This window comes from Gymnoscopelus microlampas, assembly GCF_963454915.1.
Source record: "Gymnoscopelus microlampas genome assembly, chromosome: 16".
Taxonomy (NCBI): domain Eukaryota; kingdom Metazoa; phylum Chordata; class Actinopteri; order Myctophiformes; family Myctophidae; genus Gymnoscopelus; species Gymnoscopelus microlampas.
Genome location: NC_139953.1, coordinates 30,092,176 through 30,109,268, shown reverse-complemented (window position 1 = coordinate 30,109,268; position 17,093 = coordinate 30,092,176). Strand labels below are relative to the sequence as shown.

Genomic DNA, 17,093 nt, shown 5'->3' with positions numbered 1-17,093 from the left:
GTCTACATGTGTATGTTTGTGTGGTCAGCGAGGTTTAAAAGCTGTAATGAATGAATAATTCAAGCCAGCCATCCTGACTTTTAACAACCGGATGCTGCCTGGTCAGACAACCAGGAGCAGGAAGAGAAAGGAAGCTCTGAAAGAAAGAGAGAGAGAGAGGGGGGGGGGGGGGGGAGGTGGGGAAACTCACAGCATCTGATTTGGGAGGTACAGGGGGTGGAGTGGACATCCTTGTCACCACGGTGCCCAGCGATCCATCCAGTGACGATGTCGAATGGAAAGAGATGAGGTTGGGCTCCTTCCCCAAGCCCTCCGCGTGATTCTGATTGGTCCAGAGCTCCTCGTAGGGGATCTCCTCTCCGGTCCTCACGTCGGCCTCCGTCGGCCACTCTGGAGTCACGTACTCCCGCTCTTCTTCCCCCGGCCCCTCCCCTAGCCCTTCTCCCAGCGAGTCCCTGCAGCGCCGCGACAGGCCGTCCGTCACCCCGCCCCAGAGCGAGAGGCGCTGCAGCGCCTGCGGGACCAGCGAATCCCGGGCTGACACCACGCAGAGGCGGGACGAGGGGCCCGACCCACCGCCCCTGCCCCCGCCCCGCCTTGGGCTCACGCACTCCTCCGTCACGCACTCCAGCTCGGGCCGCGTCTCGCGCACGGCGCGGGAATAGGCGTCCGGGTCGAAGGCGTGCCGCAGCAGCAGGCTCTCCAGGGCGGCGGCGTAGACCGAGGCCTCGGCCGTGTCGAAGCGCGGCATGCAGCGCAGCAGCAGGAAGTGGGAGGGCGACACCTCCTGGCGCCCGCGCAGCACCATGCAGAGGACCACCGTCTTGCTGACGATGTTGAGCAGCTTGTAGCGGTGGCCCTCGCGCACGGCGTGGCGGTCGTATGGGTTGCGGGGCGGCCGCGAGGGCACCGACACGTTGACCGGCAGCCGCACGCGCTCGATGATGCTGCGCACCGTGTGCTCCGCTCCCAGCATGCCCTGCTCCAGTGGGGAGCGTGTGCAGAAGCGGCCGCGGCAGGCGAACGGCAGGCTCACGCTCTGGTTGGTGCGGTGGTTCATGCAGACCAGGCAGGGAGTTTTACCTGCTGACACACAGGACGGTTAATGGAGGCCCTTGTGTACAAACATCAAGTAACCATCAAGTAAGGGTTCATTTGGTTCCATGTGTACACTCTCAGAGTGTACTTTGTGTGGTTCTCTCTCTCTGATTTGATCAAATTGGTATCCCACCCTGAAAATTATATTATTAGATACATTTGGGCAGATCAGAATATAAAGATTTAACTTTTTAACATTCTCGAGTGACAATTTACGGAGCCACTTACAGAGTTACAAATGGATAAATTAACACTGAGGATTTTACTGTATTACTCAGAGCTTCAATGTTTCTCATTCCAATACCGTTCTTTCTAAATATAGGATGTAAAAAGAAACACACATGGGGATTTGCTGGGAAAATATTTGTATCTTCATTCTTTTTTGGGATGAGGAGTTTCTCTGGCACACTGGTGATACTAAATCCCATGGGGTTTCAAAATGTTCACTCGACTTTTAAGCTATGATCACACTGGCAGCCCAAATCAGATTTTTTGTCTATCCAGTTTGGAATAAAATTGGTTTCTATCAAGTCTGAAAAGCAAAACAAAAGCACATGGAAACTGATTTCAGAAAATCTGATTTGAACCGCATTCCTACAGTAGGTAGTTTGAAATGCAATTCAAATCAGATTTCTAAAGATGTGTCTCAGTCTGGACGCTCAGACCTGATGTATATGTCACAGTACGAAATGCAGTCAAAATGCAAAAGGTGAACTCAATCTGACTGTTTTTTCAATCTGACTGTAACATATATACTTCATGGTACGGAGTGTCGCTCTCCGAAAATAGCTGATCGGCAGTACAAGCTCACAATGCGTCACATAGATCGGCTACATAGGGCATAGCAGTGGCGGCCATTTTGTGGTGCCACAGATAGAAAACCCATAACTTTTTCCAATAGAGATTTCCGAAAATATTTATATAAATTATTTTAAGACTGGAACCAAGTCATCCAGGTATGTAAGTATAAGTAAGTAATAGTAATTCTTTAGAATTACTCTACAAACATACTTGCTCTACATGCATGTATGGAATGTAGCCAGTACTAGCCACAGGCCTTACTTCTGGGGGTCTTTCCCAGGCGTCTTAGGAGCGCACTCAGTCCAGTCCTTTCCCTGGAGGGCGTGGCACACAGAAGCTCCGCCTTCCCCATGAGTGACAGCTCGTCTCCTTCCTGCAGAGTGAAGCTGTAGGGCTCACTGTCCTCGCTGAACTCTCCCGACACAACCTGCAACACACATGCACGCGCGCGCGCACGCACGCACGCACGCACGCACGCACGCACGCACGCACGCACGCACGCCCGCACGCACGCACGCACACACACACACACACACACACACACACACACACACACACACACACACACACACACACACACACACACACACACACACACACACACACACAGATTACTAACAGATTACTGTATACTGACATGGGAAAGGTAAAAGTATTTTCTGGTCCCCGGGGGATGGGAAATAATTTTTACGGCTTCACCCAGCGGGTGGCTGCTCAGATGGCTCAGATGAGTGCACAGGTAGCTGATAGGGTTTAATCACTTTTAAAATAGCGTCCCTATTTTGGGCATGTTATTATTGGAAAACATTTTAAAAGAATAATTGCAAATTTTCACAAAATAGTGAATTCGCTATTTGCCATATAATGAAGTATATAGGGCTTAAGTGGTTGCTTAAGTGGTTATGTGTTTTCAGTGGTGTGCTATGGGACACCACGATAGACTGAGCGAGACACGGGTCAAGCCGGCGAAACTTCCAATTCCCACACGGCCACTCTATCCACTCAGCTACAGTAGCCTAATGTAAGTGTCTGTGCAACTCAAAACATTAAATAAAGTGCAAATTATGTGCAAAGTGCAAATACCATTGATCATTTCTCTGTTGCTTGTGTGCTCTGTGAGCAAGACATCAGAAGTAGTGATTGCAATCACTCTCCTTGCATGGCTCAAAATGACACTTTTAGCACATAAACAAATACAAACAAAGCAGATTATGCAAATGTATAAAAAAAACTAGTCTTGGTACTTAATTTTAGGAAAGTAAAATGGTTGTGATGGAAGGTCTCTTGCCCTACAAAAAACGATAGGTCAACAATATCAGGGTAACGTAAGTGCCAATGCTGTGGCAAGATTACATGCCATGACTTGTTTTTAACACATTCCATGCCAGAGTTCATAATGTACTCACCCACTGCCAGCGATTTATTGTTGTTTTTTTGTTTTTTTGACCTCGCCACAGACCTCGCTAAATACCTTATGATCGCGCGTTCAACTGTTTGTAGACACACAGGGTAAGTTGTGTGAGTGGCCCAGAGAAGAAATTTTCAATCAGCGACATTCCATTTTGCAGTAGTTGCAGTTTCTAAAAAACGTTTTAAACAGCGTTCAGCGCGGAGAAAAACAACACAGAGATAATGGTGATTTAGCGGAAGCTTTAGAGCAGCGGCGGATGGGAACGAAAATCTTCGATTGACGTAATTTCCATATCCGGGTGTGGACAATGAAATGTGTCACTGCGGGAGAGTGCTACAATGAAATGTGTCACTGCGAGAGAGTGCTACAATGAAATGTGAAATGTTCCGTCACTGCGAGAGAAAAAAAAAAGTAGATCTACACGATTGGTACGCTGCGCTGTTATTTAGGTTTGCGTAGATTTACGCGATTGGCACGCGATTGGCACGCGATGTGTTGTTAATAGATTGGCAGAATTGTCACATACTGGAGTGGTGAGAACCCAAAAGCAGGACAGCCAGGCTGGTAGTGTTCAAAACCCATGGTGTTTAATATAGGTGAACTTAACATGATGATGGAGATCTTTGGACTCAGATATCATGCCCATGTAGTTATACAACCTATGGATGTCCCCTCATAGTGGGTAATTTTGGTGCATTTTTCCATGCTGAATTAATTCATTCTTTAAAGATTAAGAGCACATTACTTGTAGACTCTCGATATAGTCCTTTAATTCTACCAGTCTATAGGCCAATAGCCAGTAACCTCAACATCGTACGTTCAGTTCTCAACCTCACCAACCTGAAAAGACTGGTCTCTGCAGGATTGTATTTGGCAAAAACAATTTACAGATTTGTCGATGAAATCAACTAATAGATTAGTTGGCAAATTCAGTGATGATGGTCTGAAATGTGTAAAACGTCCCAGTAACGCCTAGTATACATAGTTGAGTGCTGGTGTCACACACCGGAAATTGCCGATCTACAAGCTCACAGACCTTGTAGATCGGCTATTTTCGGTGTGCTACACCCGCACAACATGTTGAGACTGCAGTTGTATCATCTCAAGGAAACAGTGTGAGACCAAACCTTGACGCTGAAGGTGATGGTTTCCATGACAAAGACTCGGTCGGGGAACGCCCCTGCAACCTCCTCCACGCTGGAGAAGTACTGAACCGGATCTCTGATGTCCCTGTCCTCATCAAGGAGCTTGAACCTCCCTGTGGAGAGGAGAGGAGATGAGAGGGTTAAGTTGTTTCCTTGCTTTCTTTCTGTCTTTGTTTAATTTGTTCTCTCTCGCTTTCTTTCTTTGTGTTTGTTTCTTGTTTTTTCCTTTCTTCCTGTTTGTATTATCAACCCTCCTAACTCCTAAACACACACACACACACACACACACACACACACACACACACACACACACACACACACACACAAACGTTTCAGGGAGGGGGGGCACAAGTTTCACCTCAGTGACCTACGACCTGGCTCTCTGTCAGTCAATTGACAGCCGATGGTGGTTCGCATGGCAACCAATAAAGGACCCCCATTCTTACGCAGAGCAGAGACACATCACCATGGCGACACTCGCACACGCACACGCACACACACACACACACACCCCCATCCGTAAATCTTACACACTTCTGCTCACTCTGCCTCTCTCTCTCTCTCTCTCTCTCTGATCCAAGTATTCCGGATAAGGAAGGGAAGCAGTAGCACTCATTCCAAGTGTCTCTGTGTTTGCGTCTGTGTTGTGTGAGACGGTGTGTGTGTGTGTGTGTGTGTGTGTGTGTGTGTGTGTGTGTGTGTGTGTGTGTGCGCGCGCGCGTGCGCGCGTGTGCGTGCGTGATAAAGAGATCTGAAAGTTTTTTTCTCTCCGAGTCTGGCAGGCAGAGCAGAATAATAAGCACCAGGCCAACATGTCCACATTCCTCCTCTCCTCTCCTCTCCTTTTCTCTCCTCTTCTCTCTTCTTCTCTTCTCTTCTCTCCTCCCCCTCTGTTCAAACTGCTCTGAGGATAAGGAGCTACTTCCACCCCAAACAATATGAGCGGTGCTACTTTTCAACAGGTCCCCCCCCCCCCTTTGGCACGCTTCACCAGCCAAAAGAACCAAACTAAATGCTAAACTATAGCAGACCTTTCCTGTCACGCTTAGGGAACGTCTGCCGAACGTATACAAATCAGACAGAAAAGGCCAACATTCAACATCGTTCAGCAAGACGTTTCCATGCAAACAACAATGCACCATCAAATATGAGAACAATATTTAGCTCATATTGGTTGGCTCAGGGAGAGAGACTTCAAATAGATGCCTATGGGGCAATTGTTACACTTGAGAGTTAACCACATGAAGCCTATTCTTCTGGACACGTAATAATAGGCAAACAATCGTAAAAAAAGAAAGAAAAAAAGACACACTATTTCGGTAAAGAGATTTAGTGTAGAGGGGAAAAGGGCGTGGGGCAAGGATAAAGCCTTAGGGGACTCCAGTCAATGAAGTATATAGGGTTAGGTTTAAGGTTTGAGGCACCAGTTACTACGTATCATTCAGCTTTTCTGTCTTTCATCTAACCTTCAGTCATCCGCTACTCATTCAGGAGTGAAGGAGTGATGGGGAGAGAGACAGAGAGGAGGGGGGAACATCCTGTTGTCTATCCCAGGGGGGGACCTATATTGCTCTCCTCCTAAGCTTATTTATACTTCCTGTATGACATCATCAAGCAGACGTTAGCTCATCTACGATGATTCTGCAAGCACACTAGCTAATTCGTCATCCTGTAAAGAGAGATCAAAGCAATCCAAATTGATTTATTTTTCCTGTTTAAAGGATGAGTTCTCAAGGTATCGAGTGCACCGCTTAACGGTACGAACGATGACAGACTGCTATCGCGTGCGACTGCAGCCCTTACGTCACACGGTAGCGAGGAAGAAGCTGATGTGGACGGATCTACTGTTACCGCCATGATTCACAAGAGCAACAGGGATCACGACTTCCATTTAACCATTTCCTACAGGTGGTTGACTGGGAATCGGAAGGTTAGTACATTGTTCCCTAAATGCTCCTCGGGCGCTGCTCATTGCACCTAATAGTTAGGATGGGTTCAATACAGAGGACAAATTTCAGGTACTGTATGTGCAAAGGTACTTTACACAATAAAACTGTCCCTTCCCTTCCTTCCACAAACAACTGCTGGGTCTTCCAGCGTGACAGACCTGGTGGCCATGATATAACCTACTCCTTTAAAAAGAAGACACTCAAAATAGAAGACGAATAACATTTCATCCGCAAACACAAGACATTCACTGAAACAACCTCAGAATATGATTACACTGTTGCTACACTCTACTACACTACATTGCAATTGTATTACTCTACATTACAATGAATATAAGGCTGCAATGTTAAAATAAACAACTCCAGTAGCATCCTACTGGCCTAATAATAACACAGATAAATCTTTGTTGTTGTTGTTTACACTAAATACAATAAGAATCTGTTACATTAAGAGACCATCCATAAGATCGGTCAACTAATACAGTCAGGTAATTTGAAATTGTCCTAGATTAGCACTTTGGTTGCAAATGTCAATAATGCAAGGTCTACAATGGCCCTGGTCTCAACTTGTCAGAAAAGAAAATCCCCCTGACCATCCGGTCCCTGAGACGTCTTTCATTATTCTGATTACTGAGCCGAGGAAGGCTCAGACACAGCAGTCGAGGGGTGACATCAGCGCTCCCATCAAAAGAGGAAGCAGTGGAGCGGAGGCATTAGGATCCTGTTACACAGGGAACGACGCTACTGGATGGACACTTGGAACAATGAGAATGTGGGGACGAAGCCCTGGTGAGGTAACGCTGCCTGGGTCCATTGACGAGGAGGAGGCACTTAGAGGACAAGCTCAGTGGCTTGGATGAGAGTCAGGTAAGGTCATGCACCATGGCTGCCAGTGGGTGGATGCCTGGGAGAGGACAGTGGTCGGAAGTGTGCCTGTGGGTGTGTGTGTGTGCGTGCGTGCGTGCGTGAGTGCGTGAGTGCGTGCGTGCGTGCGTGCGTGCGTGCGTGCGTGCGTGCGTGCGTGCGTGCGTGCGTGCGTGCGTGCGTGCGTGCGTGCGTGCGTGCGTGCGTGCGGGGCAGGAGGAGCACCCACTGTGCTGTCACATCTGTCGGCTCTTGTAAAGACATAAATTCCACACGAGAAGCAGACAGCAGTACAAGTTTGACCTAATCAGAATGTTGTGCTTTACCAGGAGATTATGTTTTGTTTTTTTAGGGAGGGGGGTTTAAATGTTTGCTATTTCACTTCATGCTAGCTTAGAAAAAACACAAGACAAGAAAGTCTAAAAAGACGCGCCAGCAGCCGTGCTGCTTTACGCTGGGTACCCACCAAAAAAAGCAAGGCCAAATCTGGCCGTAGCGGGACGTCTGGTTAATGCGTTTCAATGAGAATTGAAACGCGCGGAAAGGTGTTTATTTTTTGCCCGCACACGGCCGGTCATTCATTAACATGGGTGCGCGCCCTGTGGTTTTCAAGCATAAACTGTAAAGGATGTGGACACAGGGGTCATCAATGTGTCCGTACACGGACAGACGTGTCCATGGCAAGACTTGTCCATGTCCGTGGCAAATCTTCTATTTAAAAAATAAAAATACTACAGCCAGTATACAGTGGCTGACTTGCCAGTCTCCAGGTTTTCTTCAGAATAGGTGGGACACTGATTTAATTAACGCAGAAATACCAGTGGTATACTGGTATACTTCTATACGTTACTTGAGTTTATTGCCTAAGCCTACTCATCACAACTTTCACTTTTACTTCAATACATTTAAAACAATAAATTATGTATTTTATTCTACTACATTATCATTTGAAACCTCTTTACTCAAATCAAATCAGAATATAATTGCAAGTCACTCATCATCATGATATTGAATTATCCACACAGTTCATATTCACAACAGGCACTCTCATCAAGATGCCTGCTGTCCGTTGTTGTGTGATGATGTTTAAAATAGGTTTAAAGTGGTTAAACATATTTTGATGCTATTAAGCAATTTTGCTGGGGAATTTAGCTAAATACACTGCCAGACAGGTATTCAAACCTTGTTTTTTAAGCTTATGAGTAATAACCGGTGAATGATGTCAATATGACAATTCTTGTCATATTGACCGTCTCTAATTGTCTTTAATGCTTTGAAAAGTTCAAAGCCATCACTGGCCATCGAAATAATAACAATAATACACTTGACTTTTAAAGCAATTTTTTAAAATGGGTTACAAATTGCTCCATCTACACCTTCCCTCTCAGCTTTCCTACTTACTATCTTAATAAAATAAAATAAAGTTCAAAGGGATGAGGACTAACCACTGCTCTTTAAAAACACAGCATGTGTTCTCCATCGTGTCTACTGGACTAGTATTTAATTTATGGTAATATTATTGACCACTCATTTTGTGTGTCCTTGGCAAAAAATTGAAGAAAATGTCCATCACAAGCCCAGGGGTTGATGACCCCTACAGCGTTACACCCATAGGCTTTATAGACCGTATATGAAGCCTATTTTTCAGCATTTCAAATCCGCCGTCAAAAGATTTACTAGGAAATGAATGCTATTGGTTGGGACCAGAGCGGGCTGGGGGATTAATGCTATCGGTTGTGTAGCTTGTCAATCAAAATCATCACAAGGTAGCCACGCCCCTCCTACAGCATACCCTACTCAATCAGCCATTTTTATTTGTATTTACCAAAACGCATAATCATGGTGATTGAAAGAAGACTTTAAACTAGCGACTGGAAGCATAGTATTTATGACCTTTATTACCTTTATTAAGGTAATAAAATCAAGTGTAAAGTTCGGCAAAAACCCATCCGCTTGAATAGAGCCTAATTGCTTCTGACACCAGCGGGGGTGAAACAGCGAGACTACAGGCCATTCATATGAACTGTCACTTCTATATAGTCTCAATTTACAACCCGGATGCTAGCCCCTTGGTTTCAAGCGTTACTCACAACTGGAAATGTTGGCTGGAGGGTGGCTCTAGTGCAAAGGCTGTGGGGTCATCAAAAGTATTTGGGTTCATCCTCAGGGTAGCATGATGCACAGCAAATCCCATGGCAATCTAGTCAAGTAGTTTTCAAGATATCTTGCTTGGAACCAAATTGTTGGACAGACCGCCCTTTAGAGCCCCGCCAGAGTGCTTAACTGTGTGTATGTGATGCGTGTGCGTGTGTGTGTGTGTGTGTGTGTGTGTGTGTGTGCGCGCGTGTGTATTCACCCTGGTACTGCAGTGGGATGTCTATCTTGGGTCCTATGACATAGTGTCCCTCCTCCAGGCTGTGGGCCGTCACCGTGGTCCACTGTCGACAGGAATGCAACAGAACCACATCGTCCTCTGTAAGACCCTCCACACACTCACCTGGAACACACACAAACACACACACACACATTAAAAGACCCTCCACAATGGGGCCGAGGTAGGCAACCTTAGGCACGGGTGTCAACCTTGGCACGGGGAGGGTGTTCGCTGGCACACTGGCATAAGTGTGAGAGAGAAGTTTTTTTCTTTTAAAGTTAAATATTCAAAAAAGGTTTATTCAGTTAAATTAAGTCCCCTCAGATCTATATACAAATTGCATCCTGCACATAATTCTACATTCATTCAAACTCCTAACTCTGACTGTGGAGGGAGTCTGGGAGATAGATGGGTTATTACTCTAAGTCTAATGATCATCCTGAAAGAAAATATTTCTAAAAAATAAAGGTTATGTATAGCCTATGGGCAATAGGCAAGCAACAGACTTTTTAAAGTGACTTTAGACGCGTTAAAATGTAATTTTCTAATCCTACGATGACATTTAAATCTATGGAAAACCCACATACAATACACAGAAACCCACAAATATACATAATATATAGACATAATAATAATAAACATACGTACATTCCCCAAACCCTGTAAAGAGCACACTCACACAAACCCAACTGCTGTCCTAACCCCACCCCCTACTGTCAACATACAAGCACACAGACACAAACACACAGAACACAGGGATAGACACTGCAATACCAACAACACACACACACACACACACACACACACACACACACACACACACACACACACACACACACACACACACACACACAGTATTCAGAGTCTGTCGGGACTAGGTAATTACCCCTATCAGTGATGGCTCTCCACCCCTAACCCTGCTCATGAGGACCACGCTTTCTGGCAACCTCCTATTAGACAACAATGCAGCACACACACACACGCACGCGCGCGCGCGCGCACGCACGCACGCACGCACGCACGCACACACACACACACACACACACACACACACACACACACACACACACACACACACACACACACACACACACACACACACACACACACACACACACACACACACACACACACACACACACACACACACACGAGGGCCCTTTCCAGCTTCCACTAAAGCCATCATGTAGCACAGTAGCATTGATTTCTGCTGAGAGCACAATGGCACAATTCAATCACATAACACACACACGCACGCACGCACGCACGCACGCACGCACGCACGCACGCACGCACGCACACACACACACACACACACACACACACACACACACACACACACACACACACACACACACACACACACACACACACACACACACACACACACACACACACACACACACACACCCCCCCCCCCCCCCCCCTGGGTGTGTTACCTGTTGCACTGTTCCAACTAAACCTTTAGCTCATTTAGTAACTGGTGTGTGAGGGGGGGGGGCAGTCCTTCATCAGACCCCTTTGAATAGGCTACTATCCAGGGCCACGCACAAAATTATTCAGGGCTTTCCCTGTCCACTGGAGCCCTCATCTTTAAATCAATGAGCTTTGAACATTAAGCCATTTTGGACTTTGTTTGCAGGGTATTGTCTGCTCTTTATTATTTGAATTATTGGATGATTATTATTATTATTATTATTATTATTATTAATCTGTGGATTTTGTTAAATTGACTGAAATAACATAACAAATAACATCCCCCATTGCCCAACTATTACAACTGAACTTTACCAGAAAGAATGAGTCATTTGACTAAATCTTGCTTTGGTTGGTGATACTATCCCACCATGTATTGCTGACAGGAGGTTATAAACTCACTAATAGGAGGATATAGTCATACAAAGTCAGATGAATAGGGCAATAAGGGCATACCATCCAGAAATTGCTGATGGCATACAACCACTGTAAATAAATAACCACCATGGGGTTGACTGCCTGTGCAAACAACTAGTCGACTCATCTGTAAACGAAGTCAGGTTCATAAACACCCACTCAGTGGTGGAAGAAGTACTAAACATTAATTATATGTGGTAAAAGTATCAATACTGCAATGTAGAAATACTCTGTTACAAGTAAAGTCCGGAATTCAAAATGTACTTGAGTAAAAGTACACAGGTATTGGTACCAAAAGTAGAAAGTACTCATTAAGCAGAATGTCTTTTGAAAATAGCAGATTTTCAAGCTCACAATTTTGTGAGCTTGTAGATCGATTTCAAATGGCCGAAATGTTTATAGTGCGGTTAGTGCCTGCGGTTAATGTATGTTTGGTAATAATAATCAAAATCTACAAAGTAACTAGTAACTAACGTTTTCAAATAATTGTAGTGGAGTAAAAGTATAACATTAAAAGTACATAAAATTGGAAATACTCCAATAAAGTAAAAAATACCTCAAAATTGTACTTAAGTACTGTACAGTACTTGAGTAAATGTAATTAGTTACTTTCCACCACTGCATCTGTGGGGTAAACGAAGTCCGGTTCATATTAAAAAACCCACTCTCTCCTTTCTATTGCACACGCACGCCAAATCGTGGTGCGCGCGCATTATTGGGAACCGTGACAGGGGTGCGCGCTCTTGTTCAGTGGGAATGTAGGAAAGTTGAACGTTTCCTCTTCGCCGCTCGTTAGTATTCAGAACATTCACCGACAGATTACATCATTTACATATGAAAAGAATTGAGCAGCACTTCAGCAACACAACAGGCACTTTGTGGCTTTCTGGGCAGCCTATGACAACTATGTCCATGACACCCAGAATAAAGAACAAATCCACTTTCGGAGAGAATATAGCCAACTACATAACATAACTTAGGCATCATTATTACATGTAAAAGGGTGAGTTGACATGAAGGTTTGAAGGAGATTTTCTGTGCAACACTGGATTCTAGGTTTTGACAGTAGCCCTAGGCCACTGTTTCCCAAACAGTGGGCCAGGACCCATGTTTGGGTCGCGGACCAATTTTTATGGGTCGCGAGTAAATATCCCCTTTTATCGTTTCCTAATTTTTGTATTATCATTTTTTAACATTTTTTTTTTACATTTTCTAAAACTAAATAAATAAATCTATACATTTTCAAAGGAATTTCATAAAAAAAAAAAAGAAATCAAAGAGATTCCATCAATACAAAAATCATTTTAAAAAGTTTAAAAAGTATCGCAACAGCTGTGAGCTTGTAGATCGGCTAGTTTGGGTCCCGGGGAGATGTCAAATTTCTCCCGGGTCTCTCGGGCTAAAAGGTTTGGGAACCACTGGCCTAGAGGCTGCGGGTCTATCTGGTGGTCAGTCTGTGCGTAAAGCGAGGACTGTGATGATACAACGCCTCAAAAACAGGCAATTGTTTTAAGGATACACCAACAACAACAGTCCTAAAGTTGTGTTGTTCGATTCGAAATCCGAATCGCCGTGGGAAAAAAAAACAGATAAGAGAAAGAAAGCCACTCAGAAAGCTCCACTCTTTACTTACCGTGGGCGAGACGGACCAACGTGGGCAGACGGAACTTGCTGACCACCGCGTCTAACGGCAGAGCCACCGGGCTCCACGCGATCTCCGACAGGCTCGCCGACAACTTGTCCATCCTCTCGGGTCATAGTGGTTTTCACGGGCTCGCAGCGCTAGAGACTTCATCCAGGGCCGGTGGTGGTGGAGGAGTCCGTGGGGCTGATGATGATGGTGAGAGAAGAGAGGCACGGAGTCTCCTCGCCATGTTTGAATGGGGTGTACATGCAGTCAGTGCACGCAGGCTCTCCGTGGGGGCGGAGGGAGAGCAAAACCCTCTCTTTCTGTCCGCCGGGCCGTGTGGATCCGCCCGGACACCTCCTCTCCTCTCCTGTCCCCTCCTCTCCCCTCCTCCCCTCCTCTCTCCCCTCCCCTCTCCTCTCCTCTCCTCTCCTCTCGAGGCCAATGGTTGGGTCCCCAGATTATTAGCTTAATGTGCAACATTGTTTTCTCACTAAACAGTAAACAGACACACGCCTACAGGGTACCTGCCCATTTCTAAAGTGATAATTTAAAGACTTTTAAGACCTTTTATATACATACAAATTAAGTAAACTAATAATAAGACCATTACTACGTCAAAAGTGACCAGCAAACTATACTAAAATGGTCAAACATAATAAACCAAATTGTCAAATTCTAAGAAAGAGGCAAACATTTTGAAAATATCTGATCTACAAGCTCTGCTATGCGTTGTGAGCTTGTAGTTTGGCTATTTTCACAATATTTATCTGTGGAGCAGAGCAGAGTCAAACAAAATTTGATGCCTCAGTCAACTCCTACAATTCCAAGCGTGGGGGGTCCCCAGTTCAAATATGATTCTTTTGGAGGGTCACGGCCTGAAATGTTTGGTTTGGGAACCCTTGCTCAAGACCAGTGGTTCTCAAAGTGAGGCCCAGGAACCCCTCCAGGGGTCCTTGAAGGTGTCCCAGGGGGTCCCCAGCAAATTATAAGTTTAACCACTTAAACCCTATTTTATACTCCGGATATTCAAAAATAGCCAATCTACAACGCCTCACGACAGGTTGTGAACTTGTAGATCAGCAAGAATGTGAAATATCTAGAATAATTTAGAAGAAAACTAAAACCAAAAATATTCTCTTATGGAGGTCCATGGCACATAATTCTGTCAGATGGGGGTCCCTGGCACAGAATCTTTTCAGATGGGGGTCCGTGGCCAAATTACATATCAATATAGGGATCCTTGACATGAAAAGTTTGGGAACCACTGCTCTAGAGTCTTGACTATTAGGTGTTGATGATGTCATTTAGCTGAGGCTACCTATGGTCGACCTCTAAATTAATGTCTAATCTAACCCCTCTCGGAACAGTTTAAGATAACAAAGTAACTCCTGTTTAACGTTACAGATCATGGACTCTCGAAGCTCTCAAACTGAGTTAACACATATTTAGACAAAGTGTTCATCCTGATGGCAGGAAAAAGTACAATTCTTCTAAAGATGTTATTTTAAATTCATATAGGCCTAAGCATAAATCCTGGTCTTTGTTTTCTTACAAAGCCAGAGAGGACATCATTCTGGTGGGTATAATTAGCAAGAAACCCCATGAGTCACTCTAAGCTATGATACATTGTCCATTTTAAAAGAGAGGTTAATAATACTGTCAAAAGACAGCCTTTTGATCACTCATGTGATGAGGCTCTTATCATCAAAATGATGTGATAAGAGTCAATTAGAGAGGAAGAGACACAGGACCCAGCCTTGCAAAACCCCTGTTGAAAGGAGGTGAGGACAGAGACTTCAGAGGACTGCTTGGCAAGGAACGCGTTCAATGGTAGAAGACAGCTGACAGGTCCAGGTGGAAGTTGCTATTGCCAGCTTTTTGACTGCCCTTATCGTCCATTAAAAACCTGAAAGGTAGGAAGCACTCAAATGGCAGCAGTCAGACCAGAAGACCCAAGTGACAGTCTATATAAATCTTGGCTAAATAAAGCATAATCAGCTCCTAATTGAGTCTCCATGATCCGTAATCAGTTAAACTCTCCAAGAGGCCAGAGGTCTTTCAGCTTCTCTTTTAAATAATTGTACAATTACTTCCATGTAGGGGGCTGAGTTGAGTACATGAAAGTGCTTTTGCCTAATTCAATGTCCACTGTGTTCTTTTTCAGTGATTAAGAACAAATGATAAAGAATGCAGATCCAGGAATTACTAATATTTTAAAATGTACCAATGTGGACAGGAGAACAGGCCTGCCCAAGCATACTTTACTTTACTTGATAACCGGCGGAGTCTATCCGGTAGGAGACTCAAGAGTCTCAAGAGTCTCTTACTCAAAGAGTGGCTAAACATTCTCCATGAATTCAAGGCTTCATGGCATGTGTTGATAGAAAATAAGTCATTTTTTGGGTGAACTACTCCTTTAAGAGGCTGTTCTGAATGATGAAGAAACGGGGTCAATGAAAGTAAACTCTTGCAATAGACTCCAGCTGCTGCGGTTTCAAATGAAATATCACCCTTCAACATGCAGGAGGGTCATTATGCAGGTTACACTTTATGTGGAGGTTCTACGTCACTATGTAAGCCAGCAGAAGGGAATAGGGTCAAACTTAAAATAGATCACTTCACAGACTGTCTGAATGATAGGATCAGCAACTTGAATTCTTCTTCAATTTCCGTACATTTCAACCTAATCTCCCTAGATCTCTGCATTGAGATGTGTGATCCTCTCTGATATAATCGGCAACAATAATTTTAACCACAAAATAAATCATTTAAGAAACAGTGTACCTACAAGCTCACGTGTCATGCTGTGAGCTTTTAGATCTGCTATCATCAAAACATCTAAAAAGAATCATCGGTAACATGACCAATTTTGGGACCCAACGTTGAATTTCTTAATCTGCTGAAATCAGGCAAGTTAGTTTTACCATTTCAGGGTATCCTTCCGATCCAGTTGAATGTGGAGGTCTAAAGTCCATTCAACACATCACATTATTACTAACTATTAGGGTATAGTGGGTGAACTCTGCATAAGCACTATGTGGTATTCAGTAGGATTCACTCATGGATGATTGTGTTCAGAGCTCTTCAGCATTACTTGCAAACCTGAGGAAAGCTTCTATGCCATAATAGGTTTGTGTGTTGTTTTAGTTTTGCAACATGCAGTAGTAAAGCCACATGAAATATAGCCTTTTCAGCGTTTAGTCGTCTCAAAGAGTCCATGTGAATTTGATAATGAAGGAATTTACTATTTCCCATATTCCAAAGACCATCTCTCTGCAGCAGAGATTCACTCATATGTCAAATTATTCCTTATTTAATCAATTCCAAAAAACTGTGTGTTTCAGGCACACAGAAAAGTACATTTCTTCCAGTTATACATTCCTTCAGACATTACACTTCTAAGATATTTTAATGTCTTAAAATAAACTTAAAATAAAATGAAGGAGTTTGTTCTTCGAGCTGTAATCAATGTATTAGTTAAAACTCACAACTTATCTTACAACTTACCATAAATCAGTTTTTGAAACCAGCTAAAAAAGAAATCCCTGGCTGGAGCTGGATGTCCCTTCATGAGTCTTCAATCTTCAAGCGGACGGATGGCTCCCATTTTCACTCATAGCCCGTTGGGCAACTAGAGATAAAGTTTGGTTCTCCATCATTAATGATTTGATAAAAAAAGAAAAACTGTACTTCTTAATGGTTCTGTATACAACCCGTTACCTAAGGCGACTTCATTCTATGTGCAGGGTCAAGCAACTTTTAAGATGGCCATTTTACCGGATTACAATTATTGATACTGTAGGTCTGTAAACTAAAAGCAAAAAAAACCCCACAAAACTAAAGCCTCAACATATTCTCCAACACCTTTAGGAAATGTGGAAGAAAATTGGAAGGAAGGAGGTGGCATTGCTGTGACTAGTCACAAGAG

At 44.2% G+C, this 17,093-nt stretch overlaps 1 protein-coding gene across 2 annotated transcripts in view; it reads right to left on the bottom strand.

Annotated features, from left to right (window-relative positions):
* gareml (GRB2 associated, regulator of MAPK1-like) overlaps window positions 1–13,388 on the bottom strand; it is a 16,903-nt gene extending 3,515 nt beyond the window's left edge. The window contains exons 1-5 of one of the 2 annotated variants that reach the window (XM_084082798.1): window positions 13,169–13,388; window positions 9,625–9,765; window positions 4,438–4,568; window positions 2,161–2,326; window positions 191–1,086 (exon numbers count right to left, since the gene is read on the bottom strand). In XM_084082798.1, coding sequence (XP_083938924.1) covers window positions 191–1,086; window positions 2,161–2,326; window positions 4,438–4,568; window positions 9,625–9,765; window positions 13,169–13,280 — 1,446 coding nt within the window. In that variant the 5' untranslated portion in view covers window positions 13,281–13,388. The remainder of the gene's footprint in view (window positions 1–190; window positions 1,087–2,160; window positions 2,327–4,437; window positions 4,569–9,624; window positions 9,766–13,168) is intronic. The other variant, XM_084082799.1, reaches the window with a different exon arrangement.
* Window positions 13,389–17,093: the final 3,705 nt, after the last annotated feature.